Here is a 23396-nt window from a genome sequence, read left to right as displayed (position 1 = left end):
CTGTCAGCTCTTTCTAGGTCAGCTCTGCAGATGCCAGCTCACCAGAGGTCACATCCTCACAGGGCAGCCTGAACCTGGATTCCAGGAGAAGGAGGGGTGATAAGATCTAGCCATTTCAACTTGATGCATGTCAGCTCTGATCAACAATATTTGCTCCAGAGTTTCCCCACAACAGTGCCCCAGGCTTCGTCAGCCCAGCTTTATATTTCGGTTTCCTCTCTATTCAACCTTGCTTCTCCCTGCCACCTTTCTCAAATGTTGATTACAAATGAACAACTTGTACCTCCATCTTTACTTAAGCATTTGTCTCTGAAGAACCCAGCCTGCAGCACCATACTTGAGGAAATACTGTCCTAAATTATCTTTTAAACAAGTGTCAAAAGGTCTTTATAGACTTTAAAATGCAATTTCAAAAAAAAGTCCATAAGTATAATATGTGATTGAAGGCAATTCGACTTTTATAAAATGTGTCCAAAACTCTTAGTGCCATTTTAAGTCATTTGGAAATGCTAGATGTACTATTTGAGAGTTGTGACAATTTATGAGCTATTTAGATGATGGTTGAAAATCAAAATATATCTTAATGGATTAAAGAAAAAGGAATTTTGAATCCCAATACAAATGCTGTTTTTTAAGAAAGATTTTATATATTTATTTTTAGAGAGGGGAAGGGAAGGAAGGAGAGAGGGAGAGAAACAGCAATGTGTGGTTGCCTCTGGAGTGCCCCCTACTGGGCACCTGGCTTGCAACCTAGGCATGTGCCTTGGGAACTGAACCGGTGACCCTTTGGTTCACAGGCCGGCACTCAATCCACTGAGCCACACCAGCCAGGGCCAAGTACTGTTTTTAAAAAATGGATTAATGGACTAAATATATCCTTTTTTTAGAAAAGAAAAATCCTTACTTGAAGACATGCTTACTGATTTTAGAGAGAGGTGAAAGGGGGGAGGGAGAAAGAGATGAAGAGAAACATGGATCAGTTTGCATGTGCCCTGACCAGGAACCAAACCCACAACCTAAGTATGTGCCCTGACTAGAATCAAACCAGCAACCTTTCAGTTTACAGGACACCACTCCAACCAACTGAACCATACTGGCCAAGATCTAAATTATATTCTTTTATACTTATATTCATAGACTAAGCCTGTGTGTGACAAAATTCAAATATGTCACAGAATTTTTATTCCTTTTTGCAATCACCTGCATGTAAAGAAATACTCAGAAGACAAACTGCCAGCCACTCAGTAAACGCCTGAAACTACTGTAATAAAATCTTTATTTGAAGCCCATAGGTATAACAATTATTACTGCTCACATTTTATGATTTAGGAAAACTTTTTCCTTCTGCTAGATTATTCTGAATCTCAGGCAGCATCCATGTGAATCAACAGAGCACTGTTTCAGGTCAGTAACAGGGGACATTTCCCAAAGAATAAATGATTCAGGAAAATCTTATAATGCCGAAGATTGTGGTAAAACTAGTTAACATTCAGGGAATGCTTATTTAAACTTAAGTCTCTTGTGTAATCTTTCATATCTAAGCACTGACTAAAGATACTTGATTCTCCAAACTTTCCCCATGGTAACAATCACCTGGGATGTTTGATAAAGTCACTCTTATACCCTTTCTCCAGAATAGATTCCAATTCAGTTTGGTTTGGTGCATGTCTGGGAACCTATTATCATTAATACAGTCCCATATGTTCCTCACATTCTGACAAATTTGGGGAACAGATAATTCAGGCATGTATAATTTTTAAAACATCAAACCTTCTTTTAACAGTTATTTATTGCTGCTTTGAGGACTGTGGTATTCTAACAGAGAGTTCTGACCAGCTTGCTGGAGAGAGGGGGAACCAGGATCCAGCGCAAGAGGTTACATTCCCTGGAGAAGACAGGGGCCAGAGGAAACCCCAAGAGTGCAGACTGAAGCAGCAGCCAGGTGGTCCCCTACAGGCCAGGCAACAACAGTAAACAAACTAGCGCCAGTGTGTATTGCCCTGGCAACGAGAGGCGTGGTGTGACACAGCAAAAGGAAGCTTGCACGGAGGCTGCGGAGCCTGCCCGGCCCGGGGCATGCACTGTGCCCATGCACCCAGATAGAGAAATGTTTGTACAGGGAAAAACACCCTCCTATGTGCTTCCTGCGCAGGTGGGAATTTGGGCCCGGACTTTAAAAATGGAGCACGCATGGAAGACTTGCTCTCTTTCCTCGCCTTGGCTAGCTTGGTTGGGGTTTGGGTACCAGAGCATTCCCGGGCAGCTGGGCCCTGGAGACTGTATGGCCAGGTTACAAGCCCCGCACCTCTCCTTGCGTGAGAAGCAGCGCAGCGTGGGCAACTGGCGCTGCCCGGCCCTACTCCGCCAGGTTCACGGACGCACACGCGAGCCATGGACTAAATGGACCGGATGCAATGCTGGGTTTGCGGGCAGTTGTCAGAGGAAAGGGCAGTCAGCCAGGAGTAGGACAGCAGTGCACCGGGACTCCAAAAAACGCCTGGAGCTGAGCTGTTACCCTGAGCCATGTAAGCCACCTGTATTTCCCAAAGGACGGTATTTTTAAATGGGAGAAGGGATTCCAGGAGTATCCTTGAACTGAGCTGGCGAGGGGTGGGGGCTCTATTTACCTTTGGGTGTTTTAAAGGGAATGAGTTTTGAGGCAGAAGCCTATTATTCTTCCAAGGGTGTATATAGCCTTAAACACACACACACACACACACACACTCACACTCACTCCTTTCCTTTTCACCAACCTCTGCCTCCAGTTTATGGAGTTTATGGGCAGAGGACAGCAGAACCCCACGTGGCTGTATGGTAACAATGTGTACTCATAGACACCTGACTACATATTCGTACGTGACTGGATACAGCACAGTTAATGAGCCAATGGCATTCTATGACTGCATGGTCTGGTTAGTTTCACTCTGTTCAAAGAACACACTATTCCCCAAATCCTGGTCAGCTGACAGGAAAATTACTGGTTGCAAAGAGAACTGAGAGTTCCTGAATTGAAAAGTTCAAATAGAAGATGTTCCAAGATGGTGGAGGAGTAGGTATAAGTTAAACTAACCTCCTCCCAGGACCAAACTGGAATTATAATTAAAATATAGAACAGTCAACCTGAACAACCAGCTGAAGACTAGCTGAACAGAAGCCTTATAACCACATTAAGACTAGTGAGATTAGTAGGAAGAGGTCTGAAAAGGTCTGGCCCCTCAAACATGTGTGGCTGAGAATCCAAACATACTCCAACTGCAAAGGTCGCCTGTTACGAGTGTGGGGGTCTCAGTCCCAGCCAGGATTTCCAGCCCAGAGCACAAGAGCTGGGAAGAGGAGCCCATATAACATGTGGCTGTGAAAATCAGTGAAGATTATGTCCACTAGAGACATGTGAGAGTCTGCTGGAAACTCAGGTGCCCTCTTAAAGGGCCAACAAACAAAATTTCGTTCACAGCCACTCACCCTGGGCTCTGGTGGAGGAAAGGCGGCTCAGAGCAAACTAGAGTCATGTGAGGAGAGACTGGGTTGTGTGGCTTGGGAAAGAGAACTGAAGGGACAAGCACCAGGGTTCATGTGCTGACTTTCTCCCCCATACCACATGCAAACACTATCTTTTTGGGTTGAGCACTCCCCTCTATACAGCACCAGATGGGGGAATGCAATAGGCCCACCCTCCTGACTCCTTATTGCCCTGCCCTGCCCTGCAGAGCTCAGGATCTCCAGGCCTGGGAAGAATCAGGGACAGACTGAGTTGTGTGGCTCTAGGGCAAAGCCATTCTCCCCTCTAACATCCAAACAGTGCAGAGCCCTCTCTTCACATGGCCAAATTTTGGTTTGGACCTAATAGACTCTGCTGGCCTCATCCTGACAACTCCCTGAAACTCTGCCCCACCACAAAGGTGTGTAGGCACCTGGTGGGTGGCAGCTGGCTTTGGTATACTCTGGTACTTTTAATGAGTGGCCTCAGATCCAGCACTGGCAATGAGTTTCAGTCAGTCTGGCAAATACTACTTGCCCCTATCTGGTGACTCACTGAGAAACTACCTCATGTAACTTGTGTACTGCCAGAGGCTCTTTCAGGGACTGGGCCTAACAAGCAGCTGGCAGATGGAGGCAGGTGAATGGGGATTTCAGAGTGCCTTGTGCCTTTTGCTGACCTGCCCCTGGGCTCAGTGCTGGTGGAAGCTGGTCTTGGTGTAGAGCTTGGCCCTTCCCATGCACACCCAGGCCCAGCAGAGGCATCTACAAACTGTGGATAACTTTGTAGCTTCAAATGGGTTGCCCAAAACCAGTCACCGGCAGCATCTTACAGGGACCTGCAATGGAGTCCCTCCCAAGAGGCCCTAGAACCAACACAACTAGTAGCAGGCTTCAGGCAACATCAGAGAGGATGCAATTAGCTCCTCAAGTGGCACCAATCCAAGCTATGGAAGCAACCCAAGTGTCCATCAATAGACAAGTGAATAAAAAAGGTGTGGTACGTATGTGCAATTAAATATTGCTGAGCCATGAAAAATAATGAAACCTTACTATTTGTGACAGCAATAGATGCAACTAGAGAGTATTATGCTAAGTAAAATAACTCAGTCAAAGACAAATACCATGTGATTCCACTTATCTGTAGAATCTAAAGAATATAAAGGAATAAGCAAAACAGAAACAGACTCAGACAGAGAAGAGACTGATGGTTGCCAGAGCTGAGTGGGGTTGGGGCACTGGATGAAAAAGGTGAAGGGACTGAGAAGCACATGGGCAGTTACAAAATAGTCATGGGGATGTAAAGTACAGCACAGGAAATATAGTTGATAATACTGTAAAACTGTGTATGGAGCCTGGTACTGAAAATATTGGGGGCACACTATGTAAAGTACATGACTGTCTAACCACTATGCTTATACCTGAAACTAATACAAAATAATATTGAATTAAACTGTAATAGAAAAAAATAAATAAAAAAGCAAGAAACTCTTAAACTAGTATAAAAAATAATTAAAATCTATTACCCCTGCTAGAAAAGTGCATTAAATAATCAAATAAAAACTTGATTTTACTTACTAAAATTTGAAAGCATTTTAAAACCATGATATGTGTATAATTCTGAGTGCAAAACTACTTGAAATAAACAGAAATCCCTTAGGTGTAATCCTTTTTTGGTAAAGTTATTATTTAAGTATGACATACATACAGAGAAATGCTTCAGTCATTAGTTTCCCAAATGAACACACCCATGTAAGCAGGACCCATGCTAAGAATTGGAATGTTACCAGCACCCCAGGAGTCCCCATGTGCCGCCGTCCTGTGGTTAACACCCCGTTCCCCACCATGTGTAACTAACATCCTGACTCCAAACACCATATATTAGTTTCACGGTTTTGAATTCTACATAAATGGAATCATAGAGTATGTATTTTGTTTGGCTGCTCTTACTAAACAGTAAGTTTGTGAGATTTAAACATGTTACATTAACTCTCATTTCTATATAGTATTTCATATAATTTACTCATCCACTCTTCCAAACTACCATTAGGTAGTTCCCAGCTTGAGGTATTACAAATAGGGCTGCTATGAACATTCTGGTTTATGTCTTTTGATGAATATGTATCTATTTATTCCTGTTGTGTATAGACCTAGGAATGGGATTTCTGCATCCCTAGGTACTCCTAATTCAGCTTGCAAATACTACCAGTATAGTTCTCTGAAGTGGTTATGCAAATTAACTCAGATCAAAGAAGTATGACAGCTCTGGTTGCTCCACATTCTCACCAACACTTGGTATTCTCTGTCCTTTCCATTGTAGTCCTTCTAATGTGTATGAAATGGTATCACATTGTAATTTTAATTTGTATCTCCTTGATAACTAGAAGTTGAGCCACTTTTTCATGTTAATTGGTCATTTTGTTAGGTGCCTGTTCATGTTTTCACCCATTCATCTATAAAGAGCTATCTTTTTTACTTATAGTGCTTTATATATTCTGGATATAAGTCCTTTGTAGCATATTTATTACTGCTTATATTCTTGTTCTTCCTCACTTCTATATAATTTTGATTAAAAAATGGCTATTTATTCTAGACTCAGCTTCCTAAATTCTGGCTCAGACTGCTTTTTAGTCACACTTTCCATCTTACAGTAAGTTAGTCATCATCATACCGCCCACGACTATCTTGTCTAGCTAGTCTTTTCTTCCCACTTTTCTTCTGGTTACTTTACCTATCTCACATTTATTCAACCCAACTTCTTGGTTCTGAATGATAAATACATACAACAAGGAAGATATGTACAAAAGATTTAGTGCAGAGACACTAGGAATCAGAAGGCCTGCATTCTGGTATCAGGTAGCTGTGTGACACTGGCCAAATCTCTCTAGACTTCACCTTCCTGTTCTGTATTTAGGAGACAGGTTGGAATAAATGATCAAAATCCCATTAATCTAAGAAGGTGCTTAACTTTCGGGATCATTAAACCCCACATCTGCCTATTTAGAACTGTAGTTAGTATGTGTACTCTTTGCTTTTAAATAAAAAGAGATTCTATTAAAAAAAAAAGTCTTTCAGCCCTGGCTGGTTTGGCTCAGTGGATTGAGCACTGCCTGGAAACCAAGAGTTTGCTGGTTCGGTTTACAGTCAGGGAACATGCCTGGGTTGTGGGCCGGGTCCCTGGTTGTGGGCCTGGAAGAGGCACCCAATCCATATTTCTCTATCACATTGATTTTTCTCTTCCTCCTTTCCCCTCTAAAAATAAATAAAATCTTTAAAAGTCTTTTCGAAGTGTTCAGTTCCTTTTATATGGTGCTTCCTTATTTTGCATAATAATGGTGTTTCATTACTGATTCAGTGATGTCATCCCCCCACTACCCTTAACTTGTTAAGGAGCCAGAAGCAGTTGCTAGTAGTACCCTACATAAATCTCAGTGGCTGTTACTACCATTTCAGTGCACACCAATTTGCACCCGGTTGCAGAGGGTTTTCTGTGGTCACCAGTGCCTGATCTACTTATATGCATGTGCTTGGCCTTGACTCTGTCTTTGTGGGAACAGCCTTCCATGGATGATTGACAGGTACTAACTGTCAATGACTGAGGAAAGTACTCTAGCTCCCTTGCAACCGAGGTGGGATAACTGAAGGCATATGCTTCACTTGCTCCTAGAACTCCATGGCAGGATTGTACTCAGTAACCCAAAGTATTGACTTGCACAATAATGAACTTTTACTGGCTTTCTTCAATTGTCTCAATTTTCTAGAAACCTATTGGTGTTTCCAATGATCACCTCCCAACTAAACTGCCTGCCTTCAAATACCATATTTTGCCGTGTATGACGCGCACATTTTTGCCCAAATTTTTGAGGGAAAAATAAGGATGCGCATTGTACATGGGTAGTACCTGAAATACCTTGTATCTGTTCTTGTGTTTTATAATTATTTGTTACATAGAATTTCTTGTATCATGTTAAAAAGAATTGCTAAAATTCCTTTATAATAAAAAAAACAGGTGTCTAAATATAAATAAATAAATAATTGAATTGACAAATTAAAACAAAAGATATTTTTCCTGAAAGTTTGGGCCAAAAACATGGGTATACATTATACATGGCAAATACGATACTTACTGTCTCAGAGTCAACACCTGGAGGAATGAAGGTCTTTCCTGGAGGAAAGACCAGGTGGTCCTTAGAACATCTTTAGCAGCATTTTATCTCACCACACTTGGGGAGGTTGGTTCCCTTCTTTGTGCTTATGTTGCAGTAATACCTTAAAACTAAAAAGATATTATGATATTACCAAAGGGACTAAAAATTACCCAAACATTTTATAATAAGCTTTCCCATGAATTTTAAAATATTTCTCTACATAAACTTGGCCTTCAATAGTGATAGAGTTGTTCACTCCACACTGCTGCTTTATTTCCTAGGAAATTCTTAAAAATACATGTAAGAAAAAAAAGTATGTCCCAAGTAACATGTTGCTACATTGATCTTAAATACACTGGCTTACAAAATTATGAATCACAAGGTCTTCATTCATTTATTAAAATCAGAAATGAGTACCACTGATATCCTTTATTTATAAGTGTGTTTTTACAAACCATTTACTTCTTCAATTTAAAACAATATTCAGAATGGCATGGGATGCTGTGTACTATACTATATTTCCAAATCACAGTGTATATGATTATAGAACTTTGTGCAGTGTATAGTGAGGGCCCTAATTCGATTTCATGGTCTTAAGTAACAATCTGTAAAGAAAGGGACAAATAAAAAATCTGAAAATCATACTGAAAACATCAAGTCAAAATACAACGAAGTGGTGTGTTTTCTAGATCATGACGCATACATACACACACAAATAAAATAATGTTAATTTAAATCCAGATTTTATTCTTTCATAGATTTTAACAATTATACACAACTTTTCACATAAAGAGAGTGAAATTTCCAGGAAGGGAAGGCTACACACACACATACATATGATCTCTTCTATTCATTTTTTTTTTTTTTAGGATGGAAGGAAATTTCCAAAGGGTACAATGTGTGAGACTTAACGCTGAAAAAATACATATGAAACTTGTTAAACTGGCTTCACTTAGGACCAGGTGCAGCACAATAAATACAGAACTGCATCATTTTAAAAAGACTGTTGCAATTTTAACACATTCGTACTAAAGAAATATGAGCAGTAGCCATTCTGAAATTCTGCAACATATAGGTGAAGGGGCCATAAAATATACATCTGAGCATAGTTTCTCTAGTATTTTCACATCCACACATCAACATTCCAAAAAAGGAGTAAAAATGTACACTGCAAATTCAGAATTATGAAAAAACAAAAAGAAACCAACTATTCAAACTTTCTTCATTATATCATTCATTACCACCACAATCCTAGTTTGCTGGTAAGTTTAAGGTAGAAAAAGAAAGTTTTTGAAATTCTTTTAATATCCATTGGTCTTAGGGCCTCTGGGTAGGAGGCTACACTAGAAGCAAACTGATTAAGCAGCATCATTATGTCCACATCTACAAATCATTGCAAAATTTGTATCTTCCAGTATTCTGAAAGGTTACAAAAAGTATGGAAGACTACCTCTCCTGAGGAGCAGGCCACTGCACGAACATGCAATTTGCCACTATAGGTGAATATTGAGCTCATCTTTCCTTAACAAACCAAAAGAAATACATTCCCTAAAAATTTAAGTAACATCTTAAGGCATAAAGTAAGTACTTTATTTATGCTATTACATTTGGGTACTTGAGAATGCTGACATGCTTGCATGCCCTTTCCTATTCCCAAAGAGGATGCAATGGTGCTGGCACTTATTGGGCAGAAAGGGATTAATGGGAAACTGTTACTCTCACAGCTGTTCTGTGGTGTGCCTTATTGTACAATATAAAACCAGAAACTATCAGTTTAAAACAAAAACTTAAAAGACAGGATGAACTGATTTTTTTTTCACATGACCCAGATTCTGCTATTAGCAGATACCAGGATTAATTTCATCCCTATTAAACCAAATGGAAACCATTATGCTGCTATGGCTACAGTATTCTGAGAACTTTTTTGAGCCAGTGAATCAAAACCCACATGAATGAAACTATTATTTTCTATAATTGGTAAACTGGTTGTTCGAAATTCAATAAGCAAACAAATATACAAACATGTGACACATCATTATCTTGTAAAAGCATGATGCCACTCTGGTCCCAAGAATCACTATAGCCCAGATGGTCCTTAAATGTGCAAACAGCCTTTACTACTAAATATCTTCTTTGTGACATTTTACAGCTCATCACACTGCCACATGAGTTTTAGAAGCTTCGGCTTCTAAGACGTTTGAGAAAAAGAAAGAGGGAACAATGTGGATTAAGCTCTTAGTGTTTGTTCTAAATGTAATTTTAAAAAGAATTTCCTAGTAATGCACAGTGGTCCTTGATACTGAATTTCTCCTAGTGAAACAAAATAAGATCAACAAAATGATGTTAATCTAAATATGGCCTGTGGCTCCTTTCCCACTGTTTTGGGGTACTGATTCATATATTGTACTGAGCCCCACAAATGCCTGTTTTAAAAATAGTATAGTTCCCAACAGTTTCCCATGAATATTATTTATTTGTACCGGGGAAACAGTGCTTAATTGGAACGTTCATTCAGTCATGTTTTTTTAAAAGCAAATTATTTCCTGGAGCAAAGCAGTTACTTAACAAAATGCTAAGTTGTAAATAATCTTGCATGTAGATAGATATCAAGTCATTTCACAAAGTACCTGTCAAAATGTTTAGAAATCTGGCCTTTCATCCCAAATCCACTGCTTTGGAGATCTCAAAGACAGCACATGCAGTAGTCCTGTTTACAATTTAATGGAGACTAAGAAAGGGCAAACCTAGGACAAGGAGGGATGTCACCCTACATACAAATTTACAGCAGTGTGGTTAGTGTATATCATATTTACTACATTTACCACTTCAGAGAAAAGATCAGGAGGTCCTTCAAATACCAGAACAAAGGAATGTTTGTTTCATATAAGACCTACCAAATAAACAAGGAAATGAATGATAACACACACAGGCACTAGTCTCAAAGTTGCACAATAAAGAAGCAAAGGGTTTGAGATGGGAAATTTAGGAAAATATACATATATGAGAGCTTGCTGAGGAAAAGGAGGAAAGAAATCACAGTTCTAATCTTCAAGGCTACGGAATGCATTCTGCATATCTTCAAGAAGTTGTGCATAGTCAGCCTTGACCTTTGCCTCACCATCTTTCACTGGATCCTGAAGAAAAAACATTACAGAATTCAATTTACCTTTAGAAAATAACTTTCAGAACATGTAAAGTAAGTTACTTATATTTAATATATTTTGAGCACTAGGTTAATTGAGGTACACTGGTAAGCAACAGGCCAAGAGTGAAAATTATCATTTCCCTTTTTTCCTTTTAAGGGTAGAAATGTATAAATGGAATAATACCTCAACCAAACAAAAAGAAGAAAAAATTTCACTACTGTATTTTGCCTGCTTCCTGTATTCAATGACCAATAGATTTATACTCAACAATATGCAAAATATTAGGAAATTATACAGCATCACATACTAGATGCACATCACTGCATGTACACAAGTATGATTAGAATTTACTCCACATTGGATTGTATCACACTGATACAGGGAAGTAAAATTTCTAAAATAATCTTAAAATGCACTACATTTAAAATCCTTATGGAAAGCAACTTAAACGAGTAACATGTATAAAAGAGACTTTAAAATGTTAAAGTTCACAATCATTCCACTTTTGGGAATGTACACTAGGAAAATTCACAAAACTAACTACAAGAACAAAATTGTCCATACCACCAACAAGAAATTTCCTAAGTGCCTAAGAATAAGAACATGTCACTCTCCAGTAACAAAATAATGCTACAGAAAAAATTTAATGACATTAAAAAGCAACTTTGATGTTAATTCTTAGCATGTGCATGTAAATAGAAAACAGTTATCATCTTTAATCACAATACCACATCACTATTAGTACATGTATTTTATCCTATTCCTATAAATATTCAATTTTTGAAAATAAAATTTGAATCAATTACATACAGAATTTCTCTGCAATGTTTTCCCCTCTTTATACCATAAACATTTTCCCATATCTTTGAATACTTTGGAAAAAAGATGTTAATGTCTTCATAATATTCTTGTCATATGTACATGCCATGCTGTACTGTTCACTCTTGGATGACATTTGAGAAGTGTAATAAACCATATATACCTGAATCTATACCTACATCTCCATATGAAAATCTGATTATTACCTTGGGCTGTATGCTTTGAAGTAGAATGACAGGACTCAAGGGTATGATTATTTTAAAATTCTTGCTATACTGATTATCTATTGTACAGGTTTACTTTCAACCTATAGTGCAGCCAACTATATATATAGTGATAGAGTGATATATATACAACACACATTCACATAATCATTCTCAATAGGTAATTAGTACATATACTTGGATATTACAACTTAGAAATAAATATAATTCAACTGATAAAATATTTAAAAACAAACTTACACATTTGAGTTTCTACTGATAATTTCATTTAATTATCTGTTTATGTCAGTGGACTTTCAAAAGAATTGCAGTCCTCTTAAAATTAAAAATATTATGTAGTAAGACACTTAGAAGTAAACAGCAGAAGTCATTTCAGATGAGCATAGGGTTTGGATGTTAATAGGCAGCTGAGGTAAGGTAACTGCTGTTCAGCAATGACTTTAGCATTAAACTGCCTAGCATTTAAGACAAAAAGGACCACATCAGCATTTATTTTAGACATGACATACTACCTCTTTTATCACTAGAATTCCTATTTGAACATAACTTTGAGATCTGTTCTGGTTTTGCATAACCTAAGCATGTGTGAAAATGATAAATGTACATTTCATGCTTCAGGTTCAGGACTCAAGTAGATAAAAAATGAAAAAGATGCATTCCCCACTAAAGTAAGTTGCAGCAGAAATTACTATACCTTAAATTTCATGGAGGAAAGTTTATAGAGGATCTCCCCCATGTGCTCACGGATAATGGACCATGTGATTTTATTGTCACTCTGGGCAGTGGTTTCAACAGCTCTACGAGCCATATCATAAAACGCAATCATGTTGGACAGCATCCCTACTGTCTTGTAGAATGGGCAGAACCTAAGGTTAAAAAAGCCAAAATAATGAACAAAAACAAAATCCAAAGCAGGTCCATATTTTATATAAAACTTTATAAAATATGAGAATATTAGCTTCTATTTAAATATGAAGACCGCTTATATTTTTCAGATGATATATAAGGAATAAAAAAAGAATAGTGGAAAAGACCAGTTTTGGGAGGAAGATATCTAAGAAAATGGAATGGATGGTAGATGGAGAAATATATTCTTTTTTTATATTAAGGGTGATGTTTATTTTTCAAGAACAATGAAACAGCACTGTTATAATCTAATTTCTCTGAGGATTTACTGTTGTACATGATGTTAAAGGAGTAACCCAAGTAGTCAAATATGGGTAACTGAGTTGTAAAGACTCCCTTGTGCTAGCAGGATAAGATATAATGAGTAAGAGAGCAGGGAATACCAATTTCCTAAAGGTAACAGGAAGCCCTTTTGCTACATTGAGTTCATTTTCATCTACACATATCTTTCAATAATGAAGACTGGAAAGCAAATATTCAACTGTATTCATACACATTTTTGCCAACTTTCTGATGCATTTAAACACATCTGCATACACAATTTCATGCATAGTCTTATCACACATTTTCCAAAGAATGTTGCCCTAGTTGAGTTATGTTTGGATAGTTGCTAGAGCTTCTTAAGTTTCCAATATAGATTTTTGAGGCTTACTGATTATACTGTCATATTTTTTGCTTGTCCTACATTTTGGAAATCCTTCTATTTGTTTAGTTTCCTCTTCAGTCTTATACAAGGCCAAATATGACTGGGTGTGGAGAGCAGCCTGTAGGGAATGGGCCAAATTACCGAAGAAACAGAAATACTTAATAAGCCACGTCAATAGCAGACCCAAAAATTAAAAAAGCAAGCACTGAGTGGGAGTAGCAGGGTCTGAAGGGCACATATCAGGGGGTTTGGTAGAAAGATAAATAATAGACTTGTGTGGATTAAGGCAGGAAAGTAAAACATTATTTAGGAAAAGAGTAGAGGAGGCAACGGCAGTGCTGACATATAGTGATAAAAGTTCCTGAAGGAGGCGATGATTCCCCATCCAGGCCCTGCACACTAAGCCACAATGTAATCTAATTAAAGATGGTTGGGTGAGTTTTTTTTAGCTTATTTGTCATAGCTGGAAAAATATAGCAAAATTAAGACAAGAGGATATACTAGATTGTGACATGTCTGCTATAAAAATAAAAATGGTTTTAATGTAGGTGGTTCCTTCTTTAAAACTTGATAGAAAAGTCTCAAGTAAAAAAGGTTAGCAGTATTTCCAGCCAAGATGGCGGAGTAGGTAAATGTGGTACTTACATCCTGCCATGATCACACCACAGTTACAACTAAACTACAGAACAACCATTATTCAGAACTGCCTGAAATCTAGCTGAATAGAAGTCCTACAACTAAGGATCTAAAGAAGAAGCCCCGTAGAGACGGGTGGGAAGGACATCTACACCCATGTTGTGTGCGATAACTAGAGGGAATTCTCTGCTGTGGAGGGCCTCCCAGAGGCCCCCTAGGCAAGGGTTCCAGGGCTGAAAAGGGAAGTCGCCATAACTGCTGGCTACGAAAATCAGCAGGGATTCTGGCTGAGTGAGACAGAGGTTTCCTGGAATCCCAGACATTCTTCTTCAAGGGCCCAAACACAGACTTACTCAGATTTACTTGTTCTGAGCTCCAGCACTAGGGTAGTGGCTTGAAAGGTGCCTGGCACATAGCAGAAGGACTGAATTGTCTGGATTCAGGGTGAGGGCTGGAGGGGCAACTTTCTCCCAGACAGAAGTGTTGGCAATGGCCATTGAGCCTAGGCTAAGTCCTTTCTCCAAAGAGCCAGCAGGTGGGTGCCAAAACTGAGTCTCCATCTACCTGGCTCACATGTTCACCCAACTTGGTGATTCCCTAAGACCTTACCCCACCCAACTTGCCAGTCTACCTAGTCACTTCCAGTGGCTTTTCCATAAAAATGGCTTTGGCTCCCATTGCAATCTTAGCAAGATCTCTCAAAGGTTCACAAACCCCAAATAAGCAGTCTCTAGCCTCAGCCTGTCCATACTCCTAAGTGGTCCCAGGCATGGCATTAGCAGCAGCTGGCCTCAATTCCTAGCTTGGCCTCTCCCAGGCATCTCCAAGCCCAGCACATGTAGCAGCCATCTGCAGATCACTCTGTAGCTCCAGCCGGGTGGCCTTGGGCACAGAACTGGCAGCAGCTGACCTTAGCCTGCATCTGCCAGGAGGCCCCAGAACCAGCACACCCAGTGAACTGCTTCAGACTACACTAGAGTACCAGCCAATCACCTCCATGGGGTACACACTCAATGGGCAAACTCATTGAGGCCAGTGACCTGCTGAAGTGATTCCTGCTCCATGGGGTCAGCCCCTGCAGTAGCTCCTCTGTTGTAATCACAGCCAGTGGTCGTGGACAATAGGCCTGGGGGTAAATCTCTCCCACTGATGTGCCAACAGTAATCAAGGCCCAACTACAACAGAAGGGTGCACACTGTCCACAAAGGGGGTGCACCTGAAAGTGCACAGCTTGGATGAATGAGAAGGCTGCATCACTGGGCCCCACAGGACACCTACTACATAGGGTCATTTCACCAGACTGGGAGATGTAGCAGCTCTACCTAATACAGAGAAACAAACATAGGGAAGCTGCCAAAATGAGGAGACAATGAAACATGTCCCGTATCAAAGAACAGAACTAAACTTCAGGAAAAAAAACTAAACAAAATGGAGACAAGCAATCTACCAGATGATCTACCAGATGCAGAGTTCAAACACTGGTTAGAAGGATGCTTAATGAACTTAGAACTTCAACAAAGAGATAGAAAACATAAAAATAGAGATAGAAAATATAAGAAAGAACCAGTAAGAAATGAAGAATACACCAACTGAAATGAAGAATGCATTACAGGGAATCAATAGAGTACATGAAGCAAAGGATTAAATCAGTGATTTGGAAAGCAGAAAACATCCAAAAAGAAAAAAGAATCCAAAAAACTGAGGATAGTTTAAGGAGCCTCTGGGGCAACTGTAAGCATACCAACATTCACATCATGGGGGTGTCAAAAGAAGAGTGGGAGTGAGGAATTGAAAAGCTATTTAAAAAATAATGACAGAAAACTTCCTGAACATGGTGCAAGATATAAACATACAAGTCTAGGAAGCACAGAGTCCCAAACAAGATGAACTCAAAGAGGCTCTCACCAAGACACATCATAATTAAAATGCCAAAGGTTAAAGTCAGAGAGAATTTTAAAAGCAATAAAAAAAAGCAGTTACTCTCAAGAAAACTCCCATAAGACTGTCAGCTGAGTTCTCAACAGAAACTTTGCAGGCCAGAAAGGATTGGCATAAAATATTCAAAGTGATAAAAAGCAAGGACCTACAACCAAAATTATTCTACCAAGCAATGCTATCATTTAGAATCAAAGGACAGATAAGAGTTTCCCAGACAAGAAAAAGCTAATGGAGTTCATTACCACCAAATCAGTATTATAAGAAATGTTTAAGGGTCTTCTTTAAGAAGAAAAAAAGATTAAAAATAGAAACAATAGAAAGCCAATAAATACATATCTATCAGCAAATACTTTAAATGCAAATGGATCAAATGCTCTAATCAAAAGACATACGGTGGCTGAGCCGATAACAAAACAAGAACCTTTCATAGGCTGTCCACAAGAGACTCACTTCAGATCAAAAGACACACATACACGGAAAGGAAACAGATGGAAAAAATATTTCATGAAAATAAAAATGAGGAAAAAAAACCTGGAGCGCAATACTGTAACAGACAAAATAGACTTTAAAATAAAGGCTAGCTCTGGATGGTGTGGCTCAGTGGGTTGAGTACTGGCCTGTGAACCAGAGGGTCACTAGTTCAACTCCCAGTCAGGACACATGCCTGGGTTGCAGGCCAGGTCCCCAGCAGGGGTGCATGACAGGCAACCACACACTGATGTTCCTCTCCCTTTTTTTCCTCCCTCCCTTCCCCTCTCTAAAAATAAATAAATAAAATCTTAAACAAAAACAAAGACACACAATAAACCCCAAAGGCGATAATAAGAGACAACAAAGGACCCAGCAATTTCACTTCTGGGTATTTTCGGAAGAAACTCAAAACACTAAATTGAAAAGATATACAAGTATATCCATATGTTCACTGCAGCATTATTTACAATAGCCATGGTATGAAGCAACCTAAATGTCCATCAACAGATGGATGGATAAACAGGAAATAGTTAACACATACGATAGAGTATGACTCAGCCATAAAAAAAAAAAGAATAAAATCTTCCCATATGCAACAACAAGAATAAACCTAGATGGTATTGTGCTGAGTGTAATAAGCCAGACAGAGAAAGACAAATGTCATGATTTCACTAAAAAAACAAAATAAATAAACAAGCTGACCAGATATAGACTCAAAGACACAGAGAATATTTTAAAGGTTGCCAGATGGGAAGGGGTTGGGTAGAAAAAGTGAAAGGATTAAGAAATACAAATTGGTAGTACAGAATAGTCACGGGGATGTAAATCAATAAGGGAATATAGTCAATAATATTGTAGTAATTATGTATGGTGTCAGATAGGTACTAGACTTATTAAGGTGATCACTTTGTAAGTCATATAAATGATCACTGGTTGTACATCTGAAGCAAATATAATATTGTACATCAACTGTAACTGAAAAACAAAACATTATTAAAAAAGAAAAAAAAAAAGAATAGTAGGATAGGTTACCTATCATAAGGAGTATATCCATTTTGTTGTAGGAAATCATCTTTGATAAGTTTGGCTACCTCCAGAGTGATTTTATCTGTTTCTGCTAGAGAAGCCTAAAAGAGAAAAAATTACATAATTTTAGAAATTTACTTCTACAATGTGGGACCATGGTTTTAATCAATGAGCAAGCAGAAACTATCTAATCACATACCTATCATTTATAAATTCATTTCATAACTACTTTTTTAAAAAAAGACTTTATCTATTTTTAGAGATGGAAAGGGAGGGAGAAAGAGAGAGGGAGAGATATCAATGTGTGGTTGCCTTTCACGTGGCCCCCACCAGGTGCCTGGCCTGCAACCCAGGCATGTGCCCTGACTGGGAATCGAACCCTTTGGCTTGCAGCCTGAGCTCAATCCACTGAGCTATGCCAGTCAGGGCCATAACTAGTTTTTGATTGATGCTCTTTTTTATTGTGGTAAGAAAAATAAAGTAAAATTTATCATTTTAAGCATTTTTAAGTGTAGTTCAGTAATGTACAGTATATTCACATTGCTGTGAAACAGATTTTCGTAACTTTTCATCTTGCAAATCTGAAACTCTATACCCACTAAACCTCCCAGCTTTTCCCTCTACCTCCCAGCCTCTTCTTTCTATGAATTTCACTACTTTAGATACTTTATATAAGTGGAATCATGCGGTATTTTTCTTTTTGTGACAAATACTTGTGGACAAAAAAGGGGGTATATATATACATGTTCAGTGACCGAAAGTAACCTCAAAGGGTGATCTGAACATAGATTTCTAACTGGGAAGGTCATGGTAGGTAGAATTCAATCCTTAGCCGTAGTGTTCCTGAAAAAAATGTATTTTAACAGATCCTACCTCTACCTCCTCTAATTTGGTTGGAGATGGGTACATTCTATTTAAAGAAATAAAAATAAATCAAGAAGTAAATTTATCAAGTACTATAAAACCAAGACCATGTTAAGTGCTACAAATGATTGAAAAGAATACAAAGGCCCTATTCAGTTACTTCTTTTAATTGACCATTTTGAAGTAAAAGCCCTTTTCCTTGAATGTGGGCAAGTTCTGTAACTGCTCTCACCAAAACAGTAAGACAGAAGTGATATTATGCTAGTTTTGGGGCCCTGGCTTAAGAAGCTGGTGGTTTCCACTTCCTTTCTTCCTTTATACTCACTTTGACAGCACTGAACTGCCATGTGGACATGCCACACAGAGACCAAAATGCCCAGCCAACCTTTACCTGTTCCAGCCATCCCAGCCCAGGCACCAGACACGTGAAGGAAGTTTTCAAATAACTCTAGCCTAGGCCATCATATGGCTGCAACTGTATGTGGATCCTAAACAAGAATGCCCAACTAAAACCTCTCAAACCCAAAACCACAAGCAATAAAACACTTTTAAGCCACTAAGTGTCACAGTGATTTGCTACTCATCAATAGAAAATAAAAATAATCACCTTTTGCCTCTCACAATACATGTAGGTTCCTCAAATATCTGCTGGCTAAAGGAATAATCTATGGTTCTATTATTTTAAGAATATTTAATAAATGCTCATTTTGTTAGGCAGAACCGGCATATCCAAGGTTCTACCTGTCCTTCCAGCACTCCAGTGGGATTTTACAACTCACCTTTCCCACAAGCTGTACAATTTCTGCCAGATCTTCTTCTTCCTGCAGAATCTCTTTAGCTTTGGTCCTCAGAGGAACGAACTCTGTGAAGTGTTTGTCATAGTACTCATCCAAAGCACGCATATACTTGCTGTAGCTGATTAGCCAGTTGACAGAGGGGAAATGCTTACGTTGAGCTAGTTTCTTATCTAAGCCCCAGAACACCTGATTTACAAACAAAACAAAACAAACAAAAAAATCCAATAATTTTTCTTAAAAAATAAAAATTAAAAAAATTACTGAGGTATATTTGTTTGTCCTAAATATATAATTCTATATATTTTTTGATCAAATGATGTACCCTTTTAGTGCATACAAGTATAACTGAAGTAGTATAACTGAAATAAAACTTGTAATTAAAAAATAATATTCTTTTCAATTTCAGAATGGGTAGTATCTACAAATCAAATTCAAAATTTATCTGAATTTCCTTAATAGTGTGTCAAATCAGATAGCAAAAAGAAAAACTGACTGACTGTTTTGAAGGTTATGATGGTACAATATAAACAGGTGAACCACAAAATGTCTACTGAGATAGAATAGAAACTTCACTTTGATTAAAACACCTCTAAATGTGCAGTTGCTGGTTTGATTCCTAGTTAGGGCACATACCTGGGTTACCGGACAGGTCCCCAGTTGGGGGCATGAGAGAGGCAACTGGTGGATTCTCTTCCACACCCATGTTTCTCTCCTTTTTCTCCCTCCCCCCTCTCTGAAAATAAATAAATATACAAATAAAAAACAAACAACCCCCACAAATGTTCTGATTAAATGCAGTTCCCTATCACAGAGGGCCAATCCAGTAACACCTGACAGTTACTTTTCTGAGACCAAACATTCACTTTTATATTTTATTTATTTATTTATTTATTTTTAGAGAGGGTAAGGGAGCGAGAGAAACATCAATGTGTGGTTGCCTCTCAAGCGCCCCCTACTGGAGACCTGGCCCACCATCCAGGGATGTGCCCTAATTGGGAATTGAGCCGGCGACCCTTTGATTTGCAGGCTGGCTGGCACTCACTCCACTGAGCCACACCAGCCAGGGCCACATGTATTTTATCTATCCCTAACTTTGCTCGCCTTTTCCCTACAATTTAAAACTCAAATTTTTAGCCAATGTCAAAGACCTTCAGAGTTGTAAATTTAGCCTCTGCCATTTCCTTCAATACTGACAAAAACATAAGCAAATATTTTACTTTTCCCACATGAATAATACAGATACTTATGAATGAATACGTCTACTTTTGTTTTTTTTCCTATTGCCGTATTTGTACACATTTTTCATTTAGGCTTCTTTTAATGGCTATGTTGGCTAGCTATCTACTAACATTCAAGCCTTGCTGCTGGGAAGCAGCTGCATAAGCAGAAACTGTATTTTCCAGCTTTGCTTTCATCTGGTTTAGCTGGTTTGTTTTCATCTGGTTCATCAACAGAATGAGTGGAGTACTGGGTCTGAGCCAAAGGTTCAGAAAGTAGATGTGCCTTTTCCAGTTTCCCTTTGTGCCAGCCACATGCAGTTGATTACCAAGCTAAGAGACAGTAGAGCCACAAGATGGAAGAAGCCACAAATTACTACTCAATGGAAAAGAGCTACCTTCTGATAGGATCATCTATGCCTTGGACTACACAATGAGGAGAAAAAAACATACTGAGTTTTTGCCATTACACATTTTTTGGGTCCATTTGTTTTTATAACTAGGATTACTCTAATTAAAGGGTAGTATCATTCACACCAATAAAACTTTGCTACACTGAATATATTTCCCACTTATAGATATTGTTTATAATAAATCCTAGGTAAAGACCTAAGAAAGAACGGATAGCATTAAAGGCTCTCAGTGATAAGAATGTTACTAAAACAAAATATATCATTGCTTACTCTTTAGTTACTAAATTAAATACTTTAAGATGATTTGGATAACATTAGAACAGCCCATGGGAGTGGGGGGCAGAGGGGTAGCTCAGAAGTTGACAACACTAGAATAGATGTACCTGAACAATACCAAGAGTAGCAGATGTAACTGGGTCAGAAAAATCACCCCCAGGTGGCGAAACTCTAAATTTAAAAGAACAAAACAGTCATTAGAAACATTAAAAAAAGAGAAATGCTTATGAAAACAACTTGTATATGAAAGTCAATTTGATTGTAAATGACTTTTTTAATAGAAATAACCTCAGTAATGACCTTTGAAAGAAAATCTTAAATAGAAGCCAGTACTAATTTACAAATAAGAGTAACAATTAAACACCCTCTAGTATGAGAAATGAAACAGATATTTATTATTTAGCAGTTTCATTATTCTAATCAAATAAATACACAAAGCAGAAAGGAAGAAAGCTCTGAGAACAAAGAATGGCTTTATGCAGTGATTGTGAATCTGCACATTGGTTTTTTATCATTATATAATCTTACCTTCACATGTATGGAATTTCCTACATTGTTCCTAGGACATTGTGCCTTAAATGTAATAAATCACTCAAGTTACATTTATGGAACCAGAACATCTAGGATGATCTAAAGAGCTCCGTGGGTGACTCTGGAGTGTAACCTGGGTAAGAATCACTGCCCTCAGAAGTGGCTAAATATTTTCTCTTTAAAATAAATGACCCTTTTTCCTTTGAAAAGTAAATGTTTAGGTGCTTACGCTCCTACAATGCTGACACTCCCTTCTCTTTCAGGATTTCCAAGACATTTCACCCTGCCTGCTCGTTCATAGAAAGAGGCCAGACGGGCACCAAGATATGCAGGATATCCACTATCTGAAAAAATGAAAAAAAAAAAAAATTTAAAGAGAGAGTTTCTATGGTAGCCCCCAAAACCTATCAGTTTTGCTTACATAATAAGTAATACAAAGACTTACCTGCAGGCATTTCAGCTAAGCGACCAGAAATTTCTCTAAGGGCCTCAGCCCATCTAGAGGTAGAGTCAGCCATCATACTGACGTTATAACCCATGTCACGGAAATATTCTGACAGTGTAATTCCTAAATTGGGAAGAAAATTGCAAGTAATAATACTATATAATGTATAATCCTGACATTTTTATGCTTCAGAAAACTTTAAAGCAATAAGTACACGAGATAGAATACTCTTTCACCAAAATCTGTTGTTCTTTTGGGCACACAGCTGAATTATATTTCCTAGCCTCCTTTGCATTTAGATATCACCATGTAACTGACCACTAGCTGATGGAATATAAGTCCAAGTACTGTGTTCCACTTCCAGGCAAGCCACACAACCTTCCATGTTCCTTCTTCCTTCTGGCTTACAAAGAGGGAGAGAGCTCCCAGGAGCTCTGGAAGGCATGTGCTGAAATGAAAGAGTTCTTTTCAGCATAGGTCCCAGCCCAGAATGACAGTAGAGTCTCCTGACCATTTTAAATAGACATCTATTATATCAAGTAATTATATTTGGGTTTATTTGTTGTCATAGCCTAGTACATAGCCTGTGTACCTTAATATACATTTTAAAAAGTAGAAAAAGGTTGTTTTTTCTACTCAATGGAAAATTCTATTCTTATCCCTATTAATAAAGTTTGAAATCAATTTCCCGTGTGGATTTTGTCTGTGTATTACACACTCATGCACACAAAACCCGTAACTAATTATCTTGTTTGGTTATTTTTCAAAGTAGCTTATGTTATTAACATGGATAATGTCTTAATTATTCAATGATTCTGCTATGCAGATCAGGTCCTGTCCTGCAAACCAGGGGTTCCCAACCTCCTTTCTTTGTCCGTGGACATGCTTAAATTACTGCCTGAGTTCTGCTTCCTGTCTCCCCACCCCCTATACCCCCCACCCTACAGCCGTGGAAAAACTGTCTTCCATGAAATTGGTCTCTGGTGCCAAAAAGGCTGGGGACAGCTGCTGTAAACCACTTAGAAGAAGCTAATATACAAAAAGAAGTCCTGGATTCTAGTTCCTGTTCTGTCATTAATCCTAGCAAAGTGACTTCACTTTCCAGTGTGGTTTCTTAATATGTTAAAATAAAATAAAAAAAAACTCTTACCCTATCTGCCTATATATCAGATTAAATGATACATACAAGTGCCCTCTAAAAAGTACAAACTGTGCAACTTTAAGATATTAGAAATATATAGTTGTTGTTACATTATAAGAGTCTCAGAATCTATGACTCTAATTCCTTTATTTTACCAGTAAAGACACAGAGGCTTATATTAGATAAAACAAAATAGGTGCTGTAAAATTCAGCACTTAACTATTTGTTATAATACTTATTTCAAAATAAAAATACTGATTTCTGAGGCTTCAAAA

The 23396-nt window shown here is 38.3% G+C and overlaps 1 protein-coding gene across 3 annotated transcripts in view; it reads right to left on the bottom strand.

Annotated features, from left to right (window-relative positions):
* Positions 1–8346: 8346 nt before the first annotated feature.
* Positions 8347–23396, bottom strand: part of ATP6V1A (ATPase H+ transporting V1 subunit A) — a 59615-nt gene continuing 44565 nt past the window's right edge. For all 3 annotated transcript variants that reach the window (XM_028503565.2, XM_028503572.2, XM_028503590.2), the window contains exons 9-15: positions 21981–22103; positions 21765–21879; positions 21112–21175; positions 19081–19284; positions 17444–17538; positions 12509–12680; positions 8347–10759 (exon numbers count right to left, since the gene is read on the bottom strand). In XM_028503565.2, coding sequence (XP_028359366.1) covers positions 10667–10759; positions 12509–12680; positions 17444–17538; positions 19081–19284; positions 21112–21175; positions 21765–21879; positions 21981–22103 — 866 coding nt within the window. In that variant the 3' untranslated portion in view covers positions 8347–10666. The remainder of the gene's footprint in view (positions 10760–12508; positions 12681–17443; positions 17539–19080; positions 19285–21111; positions 21176–21764; positions 21880–21980; positions 22104–23396) is intronic.

The sequence above is a fragment of the Phyllostomus discolor genome, chromosome 2 (genome assembly GCF_004126475.2).
Source record: "Phyllostomus discolor isolate MPI-MPIP mPhyDis1 chromosome 2, mPhyDis1.pri.v3, whole genome shotgun sequence".
NCBI classification, from domain to species: domain Eukaryota; kingdom Metazoa; phylum Chordata; class Mammalia; order Chiroptera; family Phyllostomidae; genus Phyllostomus; species Phyllostomus discolor.
The sequence above is the reverse complement of the archived record's forward strand: the minus strand, read 5'-3'. Positions and strand labels throughout refer to the sequence as shown.